The following is a 23,119-nucleotide window of genomic DNA, read 5'->3' on the forward strand; positions in this document are numbered from 1 at the left end:
CCCTTTTGTTCTGTTCATACTTTAATTGCTCTGTAATATGATATATTTGATATGATGCTTTCATTCACTCACCCAGGTTTCTCTATGTGTGAAACGTCTTGTGTATACAAATGAAAATGGAGAACTTGTCAAGGGAGTCTACTCAAATTTACTTGAATTTCTGTTTGAATAGGTAAAAATTTAATGCTTCTGATAAGTACATCTTTCTTTCAATGTATTGGTTTGCAGAGAAAACTAATAAGTCAAACCTTCTGCCGTTATAACAGAATCACCATTCTCATATGGCAAAATGTGACCATATTATAGTAATTTTTGAATACACCCATTTCCTTTAGTTGAATTTCAAGGCCTTATTTTTAATCTTTAACATGAAGTTGGAGAACTGTCTTGTACTCTTGTCTGGGAGAGGTTGATTCTTTTTAACTGCCAATTTGAAGAATTATTTATTAAATAGCTTTTTTCTTCCTTAGTTGGTACTTTGGCAGACTCTTCGTTTTTTCATTCTAATTTCACCATAAATTGGAGATCTTCCTTGTTGCATGAAAGTGTCATGTTTTTTATAACAGCTAAGTCTTAGTTCCAAAAGGTGAGGATGATACATATATCCAACAATACATCTAACAATGTCTTACTGTCTTATTAAACAAGATAGAATTCGGTAACAAGCTCTTTTAAACTAAGAAGATTGATATATTAAAAAAGTGGGCATTAAGGTCTTCAAGGTAGTAGGAATTACATATAATAAAAATTACAAATTCAATGAATGACTTTTGTTTTATCATTTTACTAATCTCTTGATTTTGAAAGATCTTTTTCCTTCAATTAGATATGAAGTCTATGTAGAATAAGCTTCACACCCATTCTAATATAATAGTAGAGAAGTATGTGTTAGTTCCATCGACGACGGATACATAGAATATTCCTTTAAAGTTTAAACTAAAAATACAGCAACGATATTCAAAATTTCAACTGCACATCAAAACACATACTTTGTATTCTTAGTTTCTTACTACTCTCGAGGAACAGTTAATAATAAGTCAAGAAATATAAATGGAAAATGCACTCCAATAATCCAAGGTCTAAGAGGCATGCATTTTGAAAAGACTTTGTCCTTTCATTCTTTGCATTTGGCTTAACCTTTTTTGGTTTAGAAAATGATTATGCGCCAAGTAATTACAGTTATTAAGTTGAGATATCTAGTCTTGCCAGTTACTAATGGAATTTGATAGGTAAAAAGTTCAGACACGGAATTTGATAAGTAAAAATTTAATGCTTCTGCTTCTGTTTGAATTTTTGTTCATTCATTGAAAGTGATGCTCTTTGATGTTGTAAATGCTGGAATGCTGTTTTAATTTTTTTATAGTTGAATTTTTCTAATTAATTTTAATTGATTAATTGATTGATTTATTTATTACTTTTACTTGGTGAAACGAAGATGTGTTCGAGCGGCTCATAGCGCTGAGAGGCAGTGCCATGCCCTTACAATATTCATGGTCTTGTAAAAGGTAATTAATTAAACTAAAAAAGAAAACCACTTTGTCTTGGCTTCTTCTGTTGCAAAACAAACATAAATATGGAAAAATGATATATAGTAATTAAGCATTGCATTTTGTTTATTAGGAACTATAAGAGCGGTTATGTATGGTGTGACTTGGCGCTTAATGACATAATACACCCCACTGAAGGAGCAGAATATATACTCAAAGGATCTGAATTTGTTCAAGCTTCTTCAGGTTACTCCCCTAGTCCCCTCCCCTCTATAATTTCATACTATCTTCTTTATTATTGTTATTATTATTAAAAAATCATTACTATATCAGCTCATTTCAGCCAATATTATAGTGAGTTGTTAATTTTAGTAAATATAAAGCCCATTGATCGTAAATTTTTGTTGAATTTAAGTTTTAAATATTTTTTAAATTGAATTTCAAATTTTTTATGATTGCATATGCCCTCCCACCATCATTTTCCATGCTTCAAAGTTTAATGTGAGTCAATTCTTGAGCATTTATTTCTGATTTCTGATTGCAAGTCTTTTTAATTAACTATTTGAAACTTTTTATTTGTTTAATTAAGCATGCAAAAAATAAGCATACATTTCCTAATTCTAATTAATAAACTTGTCAAATGATGATACAAGCAGAGACATATATAGATCTTGCACCGTGTATATATATATATATATATATATATATAACGAGACCTTCCACTCGTTGAGTTCTTTTCCATGTAGTCGCGCATATAGGCGCCTGCAGGAACAAGGTAACGGATGGAAGATAGATAGAACGAGGTGACATTGGAACAGGCAGTCAAGTAATCAAGCTACTGCCCTTCCTTGGGAGGGATAGGAGCCCTTCTTCTCGAGCATTGAATAGCATGGCCTGCCTTTGGATGGGCTTTTGACAGAAAAGGCAACGAAAACAGTAACTGGCCTGCGGAACTAAAAGTCCAACAGCAGGAGAATACCTATAGAATGGAGAATCTTCTCCAACTTCATAGGACTCCCTTAGGATTGAAAGGAGATCCTATGAAAGACTTTGTTTAGGACTTTGTTCTTGATCTGGGATCGGGGAAAACGTTTACCTTTTAGTAGCTCTCTTTCTGAACCAATAGATCCCGTACAAAAAGCATCTCCGTCCGCTTGAATAAGCTCACTCTTGGTTAGCTATGAACACAGAGTGAAGAATCGCTAAGGCCAATTATTCCTTAGTCTTTTGCCAAGTGAATTAGAGAGGCGGATCCTCTTTGTACGCTATTTGCCTATCTTTCTTTTTGTGTGGGTGCCACAGAATGGGCGAACATCACCAGAGAGCAGGGCCAGTGCCAGGATGCTTCAGAAATAGCTGCTTCTCCGGATCCGGGCTTTCTTACTTATCTGATAGGCATGGGGCATAAATAAAATAAGTAGTAGGCTTTCAGCTATATATATATATATATATAATTCTCATTTCCAAGCACCATATATCAACAAACTGATTATTATTATTAATTAATTAATTAATTCCGATCTTCATATTCCAAATGTCTTCAATAACGCAAGTAGCAATCCCAAATGTTGTCCTGCAATCATCCTTCAGCATGCTGGTCATAGGCTTTGGAACTGCTGCCTTCGAAACTGATGACGGTGACGTCCATAAATTGGCATTAATGGAGGCCATCAAGCTCGGTTACAGGCAATTCGACACTGCTTCTATATATGGCTCCGAACAGGCTCTGGGAGAAGCCATTGCTGAAGCCCTTAAACTTGGTCTCATAAACTCCAGGGATGAACTTTTCATCACTTCCAAGTTATGGTTATCTGATAACCATCCCGATCTTGTTATTCCTGCTCTATGCAAATCACTTCAGTAAGACCTACTTAATTAGTTTAATTAAGTTCAATAATACGAATGAATAACTTATGGACTTGTGGTAATTCATATGCAAGAATCTTGGATTAGAATACTTAGATCTCTACTTGATTCTGCTTTCCCTCACTCCATTTCAGCCATTCTAGTCTCGTTCTTCTCTTGCTCACCCTCACCGCGCGCTACCCGTCACTGGTGGTTGTCAATTCTGGTAAGGTTTGTTCTGCTAGCTTTTTTATCTTGTGATTTTCTTAAGTAATGACATTTGTAGTGTCTTGCTATTTGCTAAGAAGTGGTTGTTAAATACTTAAACTGTGCAGTATCTTTAGTAAAATCTGCTCAAATCAGTATATTTAGTAAACTGATAATAGAGAAATTGTCCTTCCAGCTCTGTTATCTATTTATGATGATTACTTTTTTATTCCTGTGATTTATTTGTAGTGAGGAGAATATATATTTGCTTTGCAGGGTTGGGTTTGTTATTCTCTATATCTTAATAAGTGAATGCTTTTTTTGATTGTCTATATCTTAACAAGAACATTCATTAGGACTTCCATCTCTACTGTCAGATCCTAGTGCTAAGACACCAGAGGAGGCATTGGTATACATATTTGGTGAAGCTAGAAGAACCACACCATCAATTCTCTATTTACCACAATTTGATGTTTGGTGGGAAACTGTAAGTTCATATTTTAATTATTTGCATGTTAAATGAAAATGATCTCCCTGCCCAAAATTTATATTTTATACGCATGTGTTCACTTATGTTGTGGGGCTGATTCAATGCTACTTGAGTTTGATTGGTTTTGGTTTTGTAATCCTACAGGCTCATAAACAACTCAGAGTTGTCCTCCAGACTTTGCTAGACAAATTGCCATCTAACATGCCTATCCTTCTACTGGAAACATCCTCAGTTTTGCTAGCTGAAGTTGAAGATGCACCACATCCACTTTTCCCTCATTGTTCAATGTATCGTTGATCTAATTCACAACAAAACACTTATTTTTTATATGGAATGTTGATAGAGTTTAAGTGCTATAAGTATTTTTTTTTCTTTTCTCATTTTATTTGCATCACGAAGCAAACTTGTACAATGATTATTGATTAATGAAAGAGGTTATAAAAATTTTATTTCGTGAATTTGTGAATTTAATGAAATATTTTATGTTGTAGTAATTAATTTTAGTATATTTATATTGTGTATAATATAAAATAAAAAATAGTATAATATAACTAAAAAAATATTACTAAAGATTTTTTGTAACATTTTTTAAGTGTTACAAAAAATATCTATGGTAATATTTTTTTTAAGTGTTACAAAAAATATCTATGGTAATATTTTTTTTAAGTGTTACAAAAAATATCTATGGTAACATTTTTTTAAGTATTGCATAAAATATCTATTGTAACATTTTTTAAGTGTTACAAAAAGTTATCTAAACATTTTTCTAAGTGTTACAAAATATATCTATTGTAACATTTCTTTAAGTGTTACCAAGAAAAGTCTATTGTAACATTTCTTATAATATTACTATAGAAGAACTATCGTAACATTTTTACTAAATGTTATTAAATCTTTAGAAAAATATTAGTAAAATTATTTAGTAACATAGGGTATATTTAACATTTGTTAAAATATTACTAATATATATAGGTAATATTTTAATATGATTTGATAATATTTTTTAAATATTAGTAAAAATCAATTATGTAGTAGTGAATGGTAGTATAAATATAATTAATAAAGTCAGTAATTAGGGCATCAGGGCATTCAACTCTTTCGGTTGGTGAGAAAATAAAGTCATAGTAGTTATATCACATTAATGGTTTGTTAGGTACATGCATATATTTTCGTATTGTTTTCGTCATTCAAAAGCTTCCGATACGCATCCACATCTTCGACTGAGTTGAATGGAAGTAATGCAATGTTATAGAAGGAAATTGGCAAGATGAAAAAAAGTATTCAACATTTATTACATTCAATATTATTTTTCTAAATAGAAAATGCTTTATAAACACCACAAATTGTCGACCAAAACAATTATTATGTACATACATGTGTTTTACTATTTGGTCAGCAAAGGATCGGCCATAAAAAATAATCAAAAATTTCATAATAGAATAATCAAATATTTCATAAATAGCATAATCAAACATTTGTAGAGTAGTATGATTTTTTATTTTCTATGGCATTTTTTAATCTAGGAGACCATCTTTTGTGAATTGAAATTATATTTAAGAATTTATCGTTGCTAGTTAATAAGTTGTTCAATGCACAAAATGAAATTTAAATTTGTAATACTTAGTTAAACGAAAAAATAAATTAACCACTCCACTAACCAAGATAATTTTAAAGTAGTGTAATAATTAATCACACGTTAATGAATACAAAAAGTCAGCCACTACTATTTATTTTGTACTGTTATTCATATTTTGATTACAAATATAATTCTAGTTTGATTATATTATATACGTCAATTAGTTTCATACCGTTTAAAAGTTTAACTTGTAATCAAGTCTTTATATTAGATAAATATTTGTTTCGGTGATATTAAGTAGCCAAAAAGTAATTACAATATAAAAATATTATATAAAAATTTATATTTTTTTGATAAACAAGTAATATACACTTTTTTATCACACACCCTTTTTATCACCTACATTTATCTTCGTGCTTGGAGCCATAAATATTTTTTCTAAAATCAATTTCAGTTTTTCCAAAATTAAATCTCTAACATTCTTCAATCACATTATTATCCATTAAAATACAATTTTTCTGTAAAAATTATGGAAATTAAATTAAAAATTTTTAACAACTTTTACTATACAACTTATATTTTATATAAAGAATATTAGAAAATAAAAAATAAAAAATAAAATATAAACAAAAATTAAAAAATAACTTTTTAAAAATTATTATTAACTCGTCATATTAAAATCAATAAATAAGCATATATATGAATATTAAATAAAAAATATTAAAATAATTAAAATCATGTCTTATTAGTGCACATATGAGATAATTCGAAGAATACAATAAGACACATAGTTTTTAAAATTTGGTAATATTAATTATAAAAATTTATTAATTATACACATCATATATATGATATTATGAATATTATGAGTACAAAATTATGGATGTTATGAGCAAATTTATCAATTGAATAAATTAATTTAAGAATTTGACATTTTTTCAAATTCAATTATGATAAAATTTAAAAACATCTCTGTTAACTTGATAGTTACTTATGCAATAACTAAAAAAAGATATGTGTATGAATGAAATATCTAATAAACATGAATTTAATTTTTAGATGTTAGTTGTATGTGATTATGGATGTTATGTATATGAATTTATGAATGTTATGTATATGAACTTAGTTAGTACAGCATAATTATAAATACACATAAAAGCACACACAAAAAAAAATCAGTTTATTACCGTACCTCAATAAAACTAGTGAGGTTTTTCATATTCTCGAAAATTAGTTGACTGGCAACAATTTTATCGGGTGAGTCTGTCTGTTGTTCAAATTATTCTTCAACTCCTTTCGACATAGGTATCGTGTTAAGGTCGAATTCAAATGTCGTGTAAATGATAAAGGCAACTTCTTGTAAATTTCCTTAGCCTATCCCAATTATGCTTATAATTGAACTAAAGTTGTGATTTCTGGTATCTAAGAGCTATGAAGCACGGATTCTCCTATGGTGCCGGCGTATCCATGTCGGACACGAATCTGACACCGACACTCGACGGATACTTCAAACGAGCGTATCGGTGGCGTGTCTTCTTGCGGTGCAGAATTTTGGTGAAAAAAGGAGATACCAGCATGTGGGACGTCAAAGTTGATGACAACAATCCAGATCTGAGTGAGGTTTCGTATTTATCTTTAGATGAACCAAACATAGAAGCTGTGGTATTTGCGGATGATGGACTTGGAGGAGAAGAAATTGATACATTTTCTGTTAGCGAGATGGCAAGAGTAGATTAAAATTTTTTATTTTTTTAATAATTGCATAATTTTTAGACTTTTTTATGCAACTATGTTTCCTCTTATATTTACAATATGATATTTTATTAATTTAATATATTATTTAAATTTTAATTCACAACGTATCCTAAACGTGTCGTATCCAATTTTTTATAAAAAGAACGTGTCGGCGTATCCGTGTCGTGTCGTGTCCGTATCGCGTGTCGTATCGGTGCTTCCTAGTCTAAGAGAGTATTATAATTAAGGATATAATATTAATATCATGAATAACTAGGACTGATAAGAGTATAATAAATGGATTGATAGGAGAGTGAGATAAAAAAATTAAAATGTTATTAAGTTATATAAATAAAATAAATTTTGAAAACTTTTAGTTAATTTTCGCCGAAAATTTTTTGTTACCAAACTTTTTCCAATTTGTTTCTATAATATGTCATAATTCATCTTACATTAAACACATAAACGAATATTTCAAAAAACAATATATTTTTCACAAAAATTAATTAAATTTTTTTATATAATATAAAAATTCAATTACAAATTATTAAACTATAATAACCTAATTAAAATTTTAATAAAATTATGAGGAACAATAACAAAGTAACTAATCTATTATATATATTGTTTGGTATAAGTGCGAAATGACTTTAATTATATTACTTATAAAAATTTGATATTATATAAAAATTTAGTTTATTATATTGTCTATAAAATTTGATTATAAATATGAATGTGTGAATTGTGTCCATTATTATAGTTATTTTTCTAAATTGAAACAATCGCTATATATGAATATAAAAATATATTAAAACGATTTAAGTTTTTTAAAATAGAGCATTCTTGTTAAGATACATATGCTTTTGTTATAATCATTTATCTTGAGGTTTCTTTCAATAGCATTTATTAGTGGTCAGCATCACTTTCAACCATTATATTGAGCGTTATTCTAGCTTCCTACTACATACTTTGCTTATTTCTTTGGTTTTTATAGTTTTGGAATGAATGCGATTTTAGATGTAAATTCTCCCCTATGTGCCACTTACCTTGCGTAATATAATCTTAGATTAAAAATTGTATCATTTGATTCATAAGAAAGCCAATAACAAATCATAATACTAACTTTAATGAAGATGCTATATAAAGTTCGATTGGAGATCTGCGCAAAGAATGAACGAAGATTCAATGCTAAAACTAAGTCTAGAAATTAAATCAGCAGAGGAAAACTTCCAATATCTACGTATAATCCTCCATAATTTAATTACTATTACAAGGATCATTCTCAAACACAATGATATAATCTACAAATTTGTTCATTTCGGCCATCTATGGTTAGAGAAGAATGCATGAGATTTATTGTTGAATAACTAAGAATTGGAAATAATAAGTAGAGGCAGCCTTTATTATTGTCTATAAATATACAATAGAGTAAATAGGACTAGTTAAATCGTCCAAAAGTAGATGAAGAACTAGACTAGTTCACCTGATTGGCTTTTAACGTATATGATAATTTATTATTATTATGAATAAATAAATAAAAAAATCAAAAAATAAATAAATATTAGTGTAAATTATTACCAAAATAAATAATAACTTAATTCAATTAATAATATTTAATTAAATAAAAAATTAATTATAATAAAAATAATAAAATTTAGTTTTTGATAAATACTTTAAATAAATAAAATATATTTTATAAAAAGATTAATAAATAAATAATATAATTAAAATTTCTTATGTTAATATTACTTTCATTTAATATTTGTTTCGCTATTTATAAGTATTGGTAAATAATGAAAAATTAATATTAACCAATAAAAAATTTAATTTCTTACACTCTCTTTCTATTGTGATGTCAAAACTCAAGAACGGTTATGTAGCATTAAAACTTTATCAAATCTTAATTATAATATCAGTCTTTATCTTATCTGTCTACTCAATTATTATTCTTATAATGGATGAATTATTGATTTTTATCTTTTAAATTAAATTTTGTTACATTAATTTTTAAGTTGAATATGTGCAATTGGATATTTGGATTTGGAATATGTTGTATAACTTGATTAAATGAAATCAAAATATTCTTGTATTTTTTTTTTCAATTTTTTTTAACATTTCACATTTCATATAGATGGATATCGATGGATATACTCATATACATCTTCTCAACTGAAATTTATAAATATAAACCCACAACAGAAACAGAGATAACGAGAGTTATTTTACTAAATGAAAATTTGGAAGAGAGATACCTACCTATAAAAAGTCACATTGTTATTCCTTATATCACTTGTAATTTGTAGATTATACCATCTTATTTTATCCTTAAGAATTACATGAGGATATTGTAGAGATTTGAGTTAATCACTACAAAATTTTTGTTTGTTTGTGAAAATTTTTTAGTTGGAGTTATTACAATTTTTATGGTATATTTTATTTGTGATAATTTTAAATAATTAACAAAAACTCTCACAGATATAGCATTCTTAATCCAATTAATTACAAAAAGCCCAATTCAAATAAATTTTCACTGAGTCCATACCAAAAATAAAAATCAAAAATCAAAAAATTTCTACTAGAGAAAGAGAATGAGGGAGAGTCTGAAACATAAAATTTTGATTCCATCCATACCGTCATTCATCTTCTTGCCACCACTGCTACCAAGCCTCCTCTGTCAATGTGTTACCGGAGGAGTTATAAGTGGAGGACGAGGTGATCGTGGAGCATTTCAATTCGCGGAGCTCTTGCCTCTCGGAATAGTATTTCAGTGATGATTTCATTCAAATTGTTGATGTAATGCTTTAGATCTTCCGCTACTGCGTCGTCTTCCATGACTAGTTCTGCTTTTGCTCCAGTGGCTTGAAGCACTCCGAGCGCAGTTTGGGCGTGGACTCGGTGGCGCTGTATGAGTAGATCTGGAAAGCGAGTAAGCAGAAGTCTCTGGAAGCTTCGATCAAAGCTGCATTCGAAGCTATCGGATCTCATGGAACTAATTCTCACGTCGTTCCGAGTCATTGCGGTGAGGATTTGATCCTACTTTGTTCTTCTTTAGTTCAAGACTTAAATTTCGTAGTTTCAATGGTGTAAATTGTATATGACATATTTTGCATTTTAATTTATGTGAGAATTATGTATGACACAATTTGATTCCAAGGTACAAGTAAGATTTGCTTAACCATATTGAGGCTTTGATTGAAGAGAGGGAACAGTATATGTTTGCAAGGAAACTCGCTGCTATTCTATGGCAAATCAATGATTTGCCTCCTTCAAGGGTGGAAAAGCAGCTTGAGTCTGAGCCCATCAAAGCCATAAAGGATAAAAGTGTTGGCTTTTTGAGATTTGGATTATTGAAGCCACATATCTCAGATCCATCATATACTCATTTCTATGAGGTAATTCTTTTTCTAACTTTCTTTTGGAAGGATAGTTAGTAATGGATTTAGCATGAAGTAGGTTTCTTGTTTCTATAATTGTTTGTGACGGGGAATCAAAAGGTTGGAAAATAAGAAATGCAAAAGAAGAGTTTTAGCCTCATCTCATCAATTTCACTTGGCTAATTACTTCTTGGAGGACATGGATGATGCTCATTCTACTCTCAATTTCATTGAGGTACTGGTGCGCGGAATTTAACTTCGCACAACTGAACCATCAAGTGCACTGGGTCATCCAAGTAATACCTGAGGTGAGTCAGGGTCGATCCCACGAGGATTGTCAGCTTGGATCAAACAGTGATTATCTTATAAATCTTAGTTAGGCAGATAGAAAAGTTGTTTAGTTGTTTAAGTGCATAAAAGTAAAATAAAGATAACGTTACTCAGTAATTGTGAATATAATGATAAGAAGATGGTAAAGGCTTCAGAGATGCTTTGTTTTTCTGGATCAATACTTTCTTACTGTCTACTCCAACTGTGAATGATTTCTTCTACAACAGGCTGTATGTAATCAATGCCGGTTGAAAGGCCGCCAATCTTCCTCGAAGCTGAACACCAGGTTTAGTGTGCATCCAGTCTGAATGAGGGTGAAGCTCCTGTAGTCCATCCCCTTGGTGATCCTACTCAAAACGCCACAGACAAGGTCGAATCTTCCGAATCAGAGAATGCTGCATCTTGATTCTAGCCTTTACCACAAAGACCCTAATCTCCCCATATCTCGGCTGAACTGATGTCTCGAGAAGTCCCCAACAAAGTCGTGGATTAGCCGTCTAAGAGATGTATTCTCAAGCTAGTGGTTCTTTGATATCCGATGAAAGATGCTCGCTGAACCCATGTAGAATAGAGATATCTTGTGATGGTTCAACTCATTCATAAGGTTGAAGAACCAATACACATCTTAGGAGAGAATCAAACACAAATTGAAATAGAACAGTAGTGCTTTTATTAATCCATGAAACTCAGCAGAGCTCCTAACCTTAACCTAGGAGGTTTAGTAGCTCATACTGTACAAGGAAACTCAAAAAATATTAAATAATGTTCTATGGCGGTCGTAGATCCTAAAACAAGAGTGATCTTCTCCTATATATACTAATGTAATAACTAAGGATTACAGAAATATGATAGGCTTAGGCTTGTAGTGAGAAAATCCACTTCCGGGGCCCACTTGGTAAGTGTTTGGACTGAGCAAAGAGTGTCTCCAGCTGCTCCTTTTTGAGCATCCAACGCTAAGAAGCGGGTAGATAGCTGGCGTTGAACGCCAGTTTTGGGCCTTCATTTCCAAAAACAAATATGGACTGTTATATATTGCTAGAAAGCCCTGGAAGTTAACTTTCCATAGCCATATAGAACGTTCTATTTGGATATCTGTAGCTCCAGAAATGCGCTTTCGAGTGCATGGAGGTCAGATCCTAACATCATCTACTACGCCTTCCTTGCCTCCGAATTAGACTTTGTCAAAACTCTCAAATTTAAACCAGAAAATACCTGAAATTACCATAAAACACAACAACTCATTTTAGAATCCAAAAATGAGAATTTTACACTAAAACCTATGAAAACATAATGAAACTTAAACAAAACATGCTAAAAACAAAGTAGGATAAAAAGAAGAGTAAGATACAATAAATATCAGAGTTTTCAATGAAGCTCAGTTTCAATTAGATGAGCATGACTTAGTAGATTTTTGCTTCTGAATAATTTTGGCATCTCACTATCTATTGAAACTCAGAAGTGTTGGCCTCTTTAGGAACTTAGAATCCAGATGATATTATTGACTCTCCTAGTTTAGTTCTTTTTTATTCTTGAACACAACTTTTAGACTCTTGGCCGTGGCCCTAAGCACTTTGTTTTCCAATATTACCACCGGAAATATAAATGCCACAGACACTTAACTGGGTGAACCCTTTCGGATTGTGATTCAGCTTTGCTAGAATCCCCAGATAGAGGTGTCCAGAGTTCTTAAGCACACTCTTTATGCTTTGGATCATGACTTTAACTGCTCAGTCTCAAGCTTTTTTTTTGCTTGACACCTTCACACCACAAGCATATAGTTAGGGACACTGTTCCTTTGGAGTGCTTAGGCCAAGATTTTGTTTCTTTTAGGCACTCCTAACCATTGATGCTCAAAGCTTTGGATCCTTTTACCCTTGCCTTTTGGTTTAAAGGGTTATTGGCTTTTTGCTCTTGCCTTTTGGTAGAGCTTATTGGATTTTTCTGCATTTTATTTCTTTTTCTGCTTTTTTTTCGCATAAATATCTATTTTTTTCTTTTATTGCTTTTGCTGCTTTTTCTTGCTTCCAGAATCAATTTCTTTTTATTTTTTAGATTACAAATAATACTTCTCCTTTTTTATCATTCTTTCGAGAGCCAACATTCTTAAACTCCAATTTTAAATATGCACTATTCATTCATACATTCAGAAAACAAAAGCAATGCCACCACATTAAGATAATTGAACTATTCTTAAGGTAAAACTTGAAATTCATGCATCTTAATTTTCTTTTCAAATAAAATTTTCTTTTAGGTAAGGTGAGAGATATATGGAACATTTTATAACATTAAGACATAGATAGAAATGATCATGCAATAAGAACACGAGAATAGACAATAAAACATAATGGAAAATCGAAAATGACATAAAAGCAAGGGTGATGGAACGGGACCACCTTAATGACAGCGGCTACCACTTCCTCTAGAGAATCCAATAGAGCGCTTGATTTCTTCAATGTCACGCCCTTGTCTCTGTTGTTCTTCCCTCAGAGATCTTTGATCTTCTCTCATTTCATTGAGGATGGTGGAATGCTCTTGATGCTCCATCCTCAACTGAGTCACGTTAGAGCTTAATTCTCCAACAGAAGTATGCTATTGATCCCAATAACTTTGAGGCGGAAAATACATCCATTGAGGCATCTCAGGGATCTCATATTGAGGCGGCTCCATAAGCTCATGTTTTGGTTCATGTGTCGGCTCTCTAGTATGCTCCATTCGCCTTTTAGTGATGGGCTTGTCCTTCTCAATTGGAATGTCACCTTCTATGACAATCCCAGCTGAATTGTGTAGATGACAGATAAGATAAGGGAAAGCTAACCTTGCTTCGGTGGAGGGCTTGTCCGCCACTTTGTACAATTCTTGAGGTATCACCTCATGTACTTCCACCTCGTTTTCGAGCATGATACAATGGATCATGATGGCTCGGCCTATGGTCACTTCGGACCGGTTGCTAGTAGGAGTGATAGAGCGTTGGATAAATTCCAACCATCCTCTAGCTATGGGCTTGAGGTCAGGCCTTCTTAGCTGGATAGGCTTGCCTTGGGAATCTCTTTTCCACTGTGCTCCTTCCACACAGATGTCTGAGAGCACTTGATCTAGCCTTTGATCAAAATTGACCCTTCTAGTGTAAGGATGTGGGTCTCCTTGCATCAAAGGCAAGTTGAACGCCAACTGATAAACCCCAATTTTGTTGTTTATCTTGGGTTAAATTCAGTGGATTTTATCAACTTATCTCACATCTATTCAATGAAAAAGCATGGTTTTGTGAATTTCTCCTAATTTGTGCTTAAAAGTAAAAACATGATTTTTAGGGCTTTAATTGGTTAAATTTAATCTACTTTGATTCCACTCAGTGCCTTGATATGTTTGTTAGTGATTTCAGGGTTAAAAGGCAAGGAATGGATCAAAGAAATGAAGAGAAAAGCATGCAAGAAGCAGAATTCATGGAAAATGAGCATTTGGAGGACTCAAGGCCACGCGCACGCGTTATCCACGCGTACACGTGAGGAGGGGATTCACCAGCGACGCGCACGGGTTACCCACGCATACGCGTGAAAGAGAAAGTTGCTACTGACGCGTACGCATGACCCATGCGTACGCGTGACAAGCGGCACGTGGCTTTATTAAATGCAAAACGCTGGGGGCGATTTCTGAGCTAACTGAGGCCCAAATCCAACTTATTTCTGATGCTTTTGAACCCAAGAATTGTAAGCGAATGGGGAGAGTAGTCATATTTTAGTTTTTCATCATGTTTTAGGTTAGAATTCTAGAGAGAGAAGCTCTTCATTCTCTCTAGAATTTAGGGTAGTTTAGGTTAAATTTTCTTAGATCCAAGTTTTAATTTTTGTTTCATTTTAGTTCTCATTTACTTTTATTTGTTCTAGCACTTTGGTTTATCTACTTCTCTTGTTAATTTCTTATTTTTCTCTCTTTTATGTTGATGAACCCTTGTTGATTTCTTGTTCATGTTAGTTATAGATTTTATTAATTCTTGTATTCTGTGATGTTTACTTTTATTGCACTCTAGGTGATTGATAAAATGTTTCCACTAGTATTAGAGTAGTTTTCTTTACTCTTGGCCTAGTGTTCCATGGGTTACCTGAAACCGAAGGTCGATCTCGGATGAGATCTTCTAATATGATCAGAGCTATTGCGTCCGAGTTGCAGGATCTTGAGATGCTTGCTGATCCTCAGTCACTGGAGGGTGGTGGTACTTGCAAGAGACTCCGATGCTTAAGTTAGCACGGGCTTTAGGCAGGTTTTTGTGTAGAATCAAGAGTATGAGTTATACCTGGGGGCTCCAATGTATTTATAGTAGTGTGGAGTGACCCTTCTTGAGATAAGCTAGTTATCTTATCTTATCTTGGGCATGGTCACCTATCTTTTTCAGCCGCCTTTAGAGTGGGTTGCGCCCTTCAGTTTGGGCATGCTTGGGCCTCTATGGCAATTTGGCCAAGCTCTTTCGGAAAGAGGTCGGTGACGACCAACCTAGCAAGAGGTCGATCGCTTTATCTCTGTCCAACCCAGACCGTATAGCTCGGTCCAGGGTATGAATAGTGCCCCTGTTTGAGCTTCGATCTTCCTTTGAGGTCGTGTTTTCTGAACTTCGACCCCTTAGAGGAAGTCGTGCTTGAGCATCTTGGCTTTGGTCGATCTTGAGTAGTTTCTTGTTGTGCGGGTTTGGTATCGCCTTTTTCAGCTTCTTTTAATTGCGGCGTGCCTTTGGTGTGCGTTTTAATTTTCCTTGGGAACGTGCAATTGTTTTTAAAGCTCATTGATTAGGTTTTTAACCCTTTACCGTGTCATTTTCCCTCTTTACTTCGAAAAAAAAAGAATTTGAACTTTAGCTCTTTTCTCTTACTCCCTTTGATAAACCACTATTTCATGGTTTATCTTGTGCTTAATTGAGTGGATTTTATCAAGTCTTTACCCACTTATTCATACTATTTGCATGGTTTTACATTTGCCTTCCTAATTATGTGCTTTGATTGAAAACATGCTTCTTTGGCCTTAAAGTTCCCTATGTTTAAATCCTCTCTTATTACCATTAGATGCCTTGATATGTGTGTTAAGTGATTTCAGAGATTACAAGGCAAGAATGACTCAGAGGATGGAAAGGAAGCATGCAAAAGTGGAAGGAATACAAGTTGGAGATATTGCTAAGCTGTCCAGCCTGACCTCTTCGCACTCAAACGGCTATAACTTTAGCTACAGAGGTCCAAACGACGCGGCTCTAGTTGCATTGAAAAGCTAACGTCCGGGGCTTCGATTTGATATATAATATGCTATAGTTCCTCTAACGCTAGGCGACGCGACTGCGTGATCCATGCGGCCGCGTCGCAGTGACGGAAATCAGTGCATGTGAATTCGCAACCAGCGAATTCTGGGCTATTTCTGACCCAGTCTGCGGCCCAGAAAACACAGATTAGAGGCTATAAAGTGGGGGAATGCATCCATTCAGGGGAGGCTCTCATATTTACAATTTTAGGAGTAGATGTAGTTTTTAAAGAGAGAGGTTCTCTCCTCTCTCTTAGGATTATGATTTAGGATTTCTCTTAGTTTTAGGAGTGACTCTCAATCCCAGGTTCTTTATTTTTATTTATTTTCTCAATTTAATTTATGAACATCTATACCAGATTTAATTTCTTTTGTTAATGCAATTCGAGGTAATTTCAGATTTAAGATTGCTTTGCTTATATTGATGCTTTTAATTTAATTTAGATATCTTTCTCCCTTTTGGCTTTGGTCAAGTGATTGGTAGTACTTGAGTTATCAAACTCAGCAAGTAATTAAAATTGGCAGATTTTGCTTTAGCTAGGATTGCTCTAACACTAGTCTCTCCACAGGAGTTGACAAGGACTTGAGAATCAAGCTAATCAGTCCACTTAAGCTTCCTTTGTTTAATAAAGGCTGACCAAGTGGGAATAAAATCCAATTCTCTTCACACTTGATAAGGATAACTAGGATAGGAATTTCAATTCTTATACCTTGCCAAGAGATTTTATTATTATTATTTTATTTTACTTGTCATATAACATATTCCCTCCTTACTTCCAAAACCCCAATTTACAAACTCATAACCAATAATAAGAACATACCTCCCTGCAATTCCTTGAGAAGACGACCCGAGGTTTAAATACTCGGTTAACAATTTTTAAAGGGGTTTGTTACTTGTGACAACCAAAACGTTTGTACGAAGGGATTTTTGTCGGTTTAGAGACTATATCTACAACGCGACTATTTTTATGAAATTCTTTACTGGCAAAAATCCTAACGTCAAAATGGCGCCGTTGCCGGGGAATTGCAAACGTGTGCCTTATTATTGGTTATTGTAAATATTTTATTTTTGCTTGTTTTTATTTTTGTTTTTATTTTTGCTTTTTCTTAAGTTAAGAGGTTATTGGTTTTTATTTTAAAGTTTTTATTTTTTTCAAAAATCAAATTTCAAAATTCAAATTTAAAATTTTTCAAAATTTAAATTTAAAAATTTTCAAATTTCAAATTTCAAATTTCAAAAATTCAAATTTCAAAATTCAGTTTTCAAAATTTCAAATTTCAAATTTCAAAATTTAATTTTCAAATTCAAAATTTAAATAACCTTTTAATTTAAATTTGTTTTTATTTTTGTTTACTACTATGAACTCTCAACCCTCTGGCTTTGATTCTGGTTACAATTATGTTGCAGGAAGAAGAAATTACAATGAGAACAGGCATCAAGGTTGGAATAATCAAAGATGGGAGGAGCCACAAGGATTTAATCAACCCTCATGACAACAACCACCTCCAATGGACTATTAACAACCACCACCATATGCCTCTGAACCCTTTCCTCAACACAACTTTGAACTACCACACTCACAAGCCAACTACCACCATTCACCTCCATATGACCCTAACCCTCAACCACCATACCAACTACCTTATGAGCCATATGAACCATATATAGAACTACCCTAATTCCAATCCACTCACTCCTAACCACCACCACTTCTCTATGTGTCCTGTCCAAATCCGTCAACCCGAGAAGCAGAGGTTCACCTAAAAGAAACAGTGGATCGATTTCAGGCAACCATTCATCAATTGTGGCAAGCAATAATGAGTCAATTAGCTTCCCGATGTTCGGACACTCAAGGAACCCCATGGCTTCATGTGGACAATCTAATGAAGAACGTAGTATGGAGATACTAGAAACTCTAGTGAACAGTACGGAGCATGACTTTGTACTGGAACAAGTAGAGGAAGCCGGAATTATTGAAGAAGAAGAAGTGGTTGAAAACTTAGGAGATGCAGAACCTCCATGGGAAAGTCCATTCATAGAGCCTCCTTCCAAGACGGTTGAAATTGATACTGAGGAGGGTGTACAACCTCCAAAGCATATCATAGTTGAAGACTTGGAAGAGGTTGATCAAGAGATGGACATTCAAGAAGAAGAAGCACAACCTCCCATGCCCTTGGAAAGCAATGAAGAGGAGATTGAATTGAAAGAGAACTACCAAGAGGAAGAGGTTGAAATTGAAGAAGCTTGCAAAGAGGTGGTAGTTATCAGAAAAGAGCACAAGGGAGTGGAGCTTGCAATTTCATTAAAAATACCTCCCCCTAAGTTACCATCATCCTTCACAACATTCAAGTGGGTAGAATTCATATCCCATAGCTTTCTAATCCCACTTGAATATGGGCTACTGAAGACGGATGGTCAACTTAGAGCTCTTTGTGGCATTAAGAATAAGAGGAAGATGGCCAGTGATAAGAATTGTCAAGCAAGGTTCAACATGGTTGTGTGCTCAAAGTTTAAATGCAAAAGTTGGTGTAAAGCTCAACTGAATGGGTCTAGGAAGTTGTTTGGCCACTTACGTGAGAATTCAGACTGCTTGCCACCCGGATGGAACAATATTGCTCAACCACAAGACAGGTGCAAAGGCAAGGTCTGGGACCCAGGAATCCATTCTATCAATCACCATCTTGGGGCCTGGTCACTTGCTTTAACTTACTTGAAGGCTTTCTGCGCCTGGTTTGGGATCCCGGAGGCCATTGGAATTACAAACATTGGTGGAGATTCCTGGATGAGTTCAAGCACAAGCCACCATAACAGGGAGCTCACCAAATGTCCAACTTAAGGACTTTAACTAAAAGTGCTAGGTGGGAGACAACCCACCATGGTATAATCATTCCTTTCTCAAATTTAATTTTATTTAGTTTTGTTTGTCTTTGAATTTTATTTTATTTTGTTATATTGAACCTGGAGTTTTGCATCACATTCATATTAACACTGCATTCTGCATTTTTCAGATTATAAAAAAAAAATGCCACGCGACGCGACCGCATCAGCGATGCGTCCACGTCGCAAGGAGAGGGGAGAAATTAAAAAACGAACAGAGAGTCACGCTGGAGCGTGGCTGGAGGCGTGCCAATGGCACAATTCTACCCACGCGGATGCATGCCCCACGTGTCCGCATCACCTGGGAATAATGGCCTCCCACGCGACCGCATTACCCACGCGGCCGCGTGACCTGAAAATCGACGTCAACCGGGTGCATGGCCGAAAGTTGTGCTAGAGTTGGGCTGGACTCGTGCTGGAAGCCCAAGCCCTCCCACGCGAACGCGTGCCCCACGCGTTCACGTCATTTTCAAAAGATAGCCACCCCCGCGACCGCGTCAACCACGCGATTGCGTCACCTAGAATTTTGGCAAAAATAGTTTCGAACAGAGAGTTGCGCGACCGCGAGGCTGCACTCGCACCACCAGCACAAATCGAGTCACACGATCGCGTGCCCCACGCGTCCGCGTCGCCTAACCTTATTTGCGCACCACGCGACCGCGTCACCCGCGCGACCGCGTCACCAGCATCGCACAACCTATCCAGATTAGTGCCAATTTTCTTATCTTTTCTTCTCCGAATCCTTATTCTATTATCTTTTCTTATTTCTTTCTTCTTCCTTTCTTATTTTCTCTCACTCCCATTCTAGTTTATTTAATTTATTTGCATACTCTCATTCATTGCATATTTTTATTTTTCTAAAATTATTATTGGTGTTCAAATATTCTTATTCAACTGTTACATCTTTTCTGGTATTTTCTTGATGCTTAGTGACTTGTTTAATTCTGATTGAGTAATATTATTTAAATCAATGCCAATCTTTTATATCTGTATTACTTTTGCATTGACATGAATTTATATTATCTCTCCTCCCCCACTCTTTTCCCCATTGTTGCAAATTTTTCACCATTGGTATGCCATGACTTCTATTGTTTTCTCACGTACATGTTGAAGCTTCTATGTAAATGAGACCATTATCATTTGGCATTACCTAACCTATATTTCATTTATTTTCTATCTTAATTTTTGGGTTACTTTTCTTCCCTTTTTCTTTTAGGATGGCCACCAGGAAGAGAACCGGAAGACGCTTACATGGGGAGACAAGCAAGTCAATCTGCACAATCTATAGCGAAAAGCATCAGTTGAAGCCACCCGTCCACTCGCACATCTCAGTATGCACCGAGGACGGTGCAATCTTTAAGTGTGGGGAGGTCGATACCGATCTCCATGGGTTAGTTACTCCTCTATCTCAACACCAATGATTTATTTTCCTTATTTATTGTTGCATTTGCATGTTTGATTGCATATTTGTTTAATTTTTTTGCATATTTTACCACTTGGTTGAAGTAATATTTTCTTTTTCAAGAAAATTTTTAGAGAATTTCACTAATTTGAATAAAAATTTAATGTTACACTTGTTTGAAGAGATATTATACTGGAACATGGTTTAGAACTCAAACACACAAAACCTGTGAGATTTTTGAGCCTATTTGAATTGGTTGCATTTTATCAACCAAAATTTTGTTTTAGTGTGTATTTTTCTCTCTAAAATTGTGATCTTTGTCTTCTTAATTCTTTATTTCCATTAATTGATGTATGCATACACTTACATGATTGAGGCCTTATTTTACTGAGCTTACATACCCATATGGCCTTAATCCTTTCATTATCCATTGCAAACCAATTTTGAGCCTATTTTACCCCTTTATTCTTTACTTTAGCTCATCACTAACTCTAAGCGGAAAACAATAATGTCCTTAATTTGAATCCTTGGTTAGCTTAGACTAGTGAGAGTACTTATAATTTAAAGTGTGGGAAAATTGAGATTGAAAATATTCGGTTTGAGAATTGAGTATGTTAGAATTTTGAAGAACTTGTGAAAGAAATGTTTAGGACATGTTCATGCATTCAATAATTTAACCATATGCATTAAAAAAAATAAATAAAGAAAGAAAAAAATATATAATATAAAAAAAAGAAAAAGAAGAAGAAAAAAGAAGAGAAAAAGAAGAGAAAAAGTGCAAATAAGAGAAAGGGGACAAAATGCCCCAAAGTAAGTGGTGAAATCAATGCATATGTACGGTACTTAGAATTAGAATGCATGAATAATGTGGAAAACATGGTTGATGGATAGTTAGATTTTGTATTGTGATTACATGGATTGTCTAAAGTTAGGTGGAAAATTTAAGTTAATTAAGGATTCAGATTTTAGTCCACTTGGCCAAATACAATCCTACCTTGACCCTAACCCTATTACAACCCTTAAAAGACCTCTTGATATGTGTATCTGTGCATTAAATTTATGTTGATTGTTAGATGAAGAGCAAGCCTTAGAAAGCAAGGTTAGTAGAGGATTGAGAGAATCGAACCTTAAACACTTGAGTGATTAGAGTGTATACACTACCAGTGAGGGTTCGATGCTCAATTCCTTGTCCCCTGCTTTCATGAGCTATTTTCTTCTTGCAAGTCTATTTGTACTTCATTTTCATGATTTGAATTAGTGAAATCCAGTTCATATTTATTCTTGGAGAACTTATTTACTCTTAACCAAGTAAGTAAAAGCATTTAGCATGTAGTTGCATTCATAGGTTGCATTTCATACATTCTATCATTCCTCTTCATTCTTTATAGCTTCTCTTGAGCTTAGCATGAGGACATGCTAATGTTTAAGTGTGGGGAGGTTGATAAACCACTATTTCATGGTTTATCTTGTGCTTAATTGAGTGGATTTTATCAACTCTTTACCCACTTATTCATACTATTTGCATGGTTTTACATTTGCCTTCCTAATTATGTGCTTTGATTGAAAACATGCTTCTTTGGCCTTAAAGTTCCCTATGTTTAAATCCTCTCTTATTACCATTAGATGCCTTGATATGTGTGTTAAGTGATTTCAGAGATTACAGGGCAAGAATGGCTCAGAGAATGGAAAGGAAGCATGCAAAAATGGAAGGAAAACAAGAAGTTGGAAAAATTGCTAAGCTGTCCAGCCTGACCTCTTCGCACTCAAACAGCTATAACTTTAGCTACAGAGGTCCAAATGACGCGGTTCTAGTTGCGTTGGAAAGCTAATGTCCGGGGCTTCAATTTGATATATAATATGTTCCCTTGACGCTAGGCAACGCGAACACGAGATCCATGCGGCCGCGTCACAGTGACGGAAATCAGCGCATGTGAATTCACAACCAGCGAATTCTGTGCTATTTCTGACCCAGTCTGCGGTCCAGAAAACACAGATTAGAGGCTATAAAGTAGGAGAATGCATCCATTCAGGGGAGGCTCTCATATTTACAATTTTAGGAGTAGATGTAGTTTTTAGAGAGAGAGGTTCTCTCCTCTCTCTTAGGATTATGATTTAGGATTTCTCTTAGTCTTAGGAGTGACTCTCAATCCCAGGTTCTTTATTTTTATTTATTTTCTCAATTTAATTTATGAACATCTATGCCAGATTTAATTTCTTTTGTTAATGCAATTCGAGGTAATTTCAAATTTAAGATTGCTTTGCTTATATTGATGCTTTTAATTTAATTTAGATATCTTTCTCCCTTTTGGCTTTGGTCAAGTGATTGGTAGTACTTGAGTTATCAAACTCAGCAAGTGATTGAAATTGGCAGATTTTGCTTTAGCTAGGATTGCTCTAACACTAGTCTCTCCACAGGGGTTGACTAGGACTTGAGAATCAAGCTAATCAGTCCACTTAACCTTCCTTTGTTTAATAAAGGCTGACCAAGTGGGAATAAAATCCAATTCTCTTCACACTTGATA

General features: G+C 34.0%; 1 protein-coding gene across 2 annotated transcripts; it reads left to right on the forward strand.

The window, feature by feature from the left end:
* The first annotated feature begins 1,441 nt into the window (after window positions 1-1,441).
* On the forward strand, window positions 1,442-4,412 carry LOC140181586 (ATPase family AAA domain-containing protein At1g05910-like). Of its 2 annotated transcripts, none has more exons than XM_072225620.1 (4): window positions 1,442-1,505; window positions 1,621-1,733; window positions 3,917-4,026; window positions 4,174-4,412. In XM_072225620.1, the coding sequence occupies exons 1-4, from the start codon at window positions 1,474-1,476 to the stop codon at window positions 4,324-4,326; spliced, it is 408 nt and encodes a 135-aa protein (XP_072081721.1). In that variant the 5' UTR covers window positions 1,442-1,473; the 3' UTR covers window positions 4,327-4,412. The 2 variants fall into 2 exon arrangements, with proteins under 2 accessions (XP_072081721.1, XP_072081720.1); XM_072225619.1 differs by lacking the exons at window positions 1,442-1,505; window positions 1,621-1,733 and adding exons at window positions 3,096-3,347; window positions 3,488-3,558.
* Window positions 4,413-23,119: the final 18,707 nt, after the last annotated feature.

This window comes from Arachis hypogaea, chromosome 18, assembly GCF_003086295.3.
Source record: "Arachis hypogaea cultivar Tifrunner chromosome 18, arahy.Tifrunner.gnm2.J5K5, whole genome shotgun sequence".
Taxonomy (NCBI): domain Eukaryota; kingdom Viridiplantae; phylum Streptophyta; class Magnoliopsida; order Fabales; family Fabaceae; genus Arachis; species Arachis hypogaea.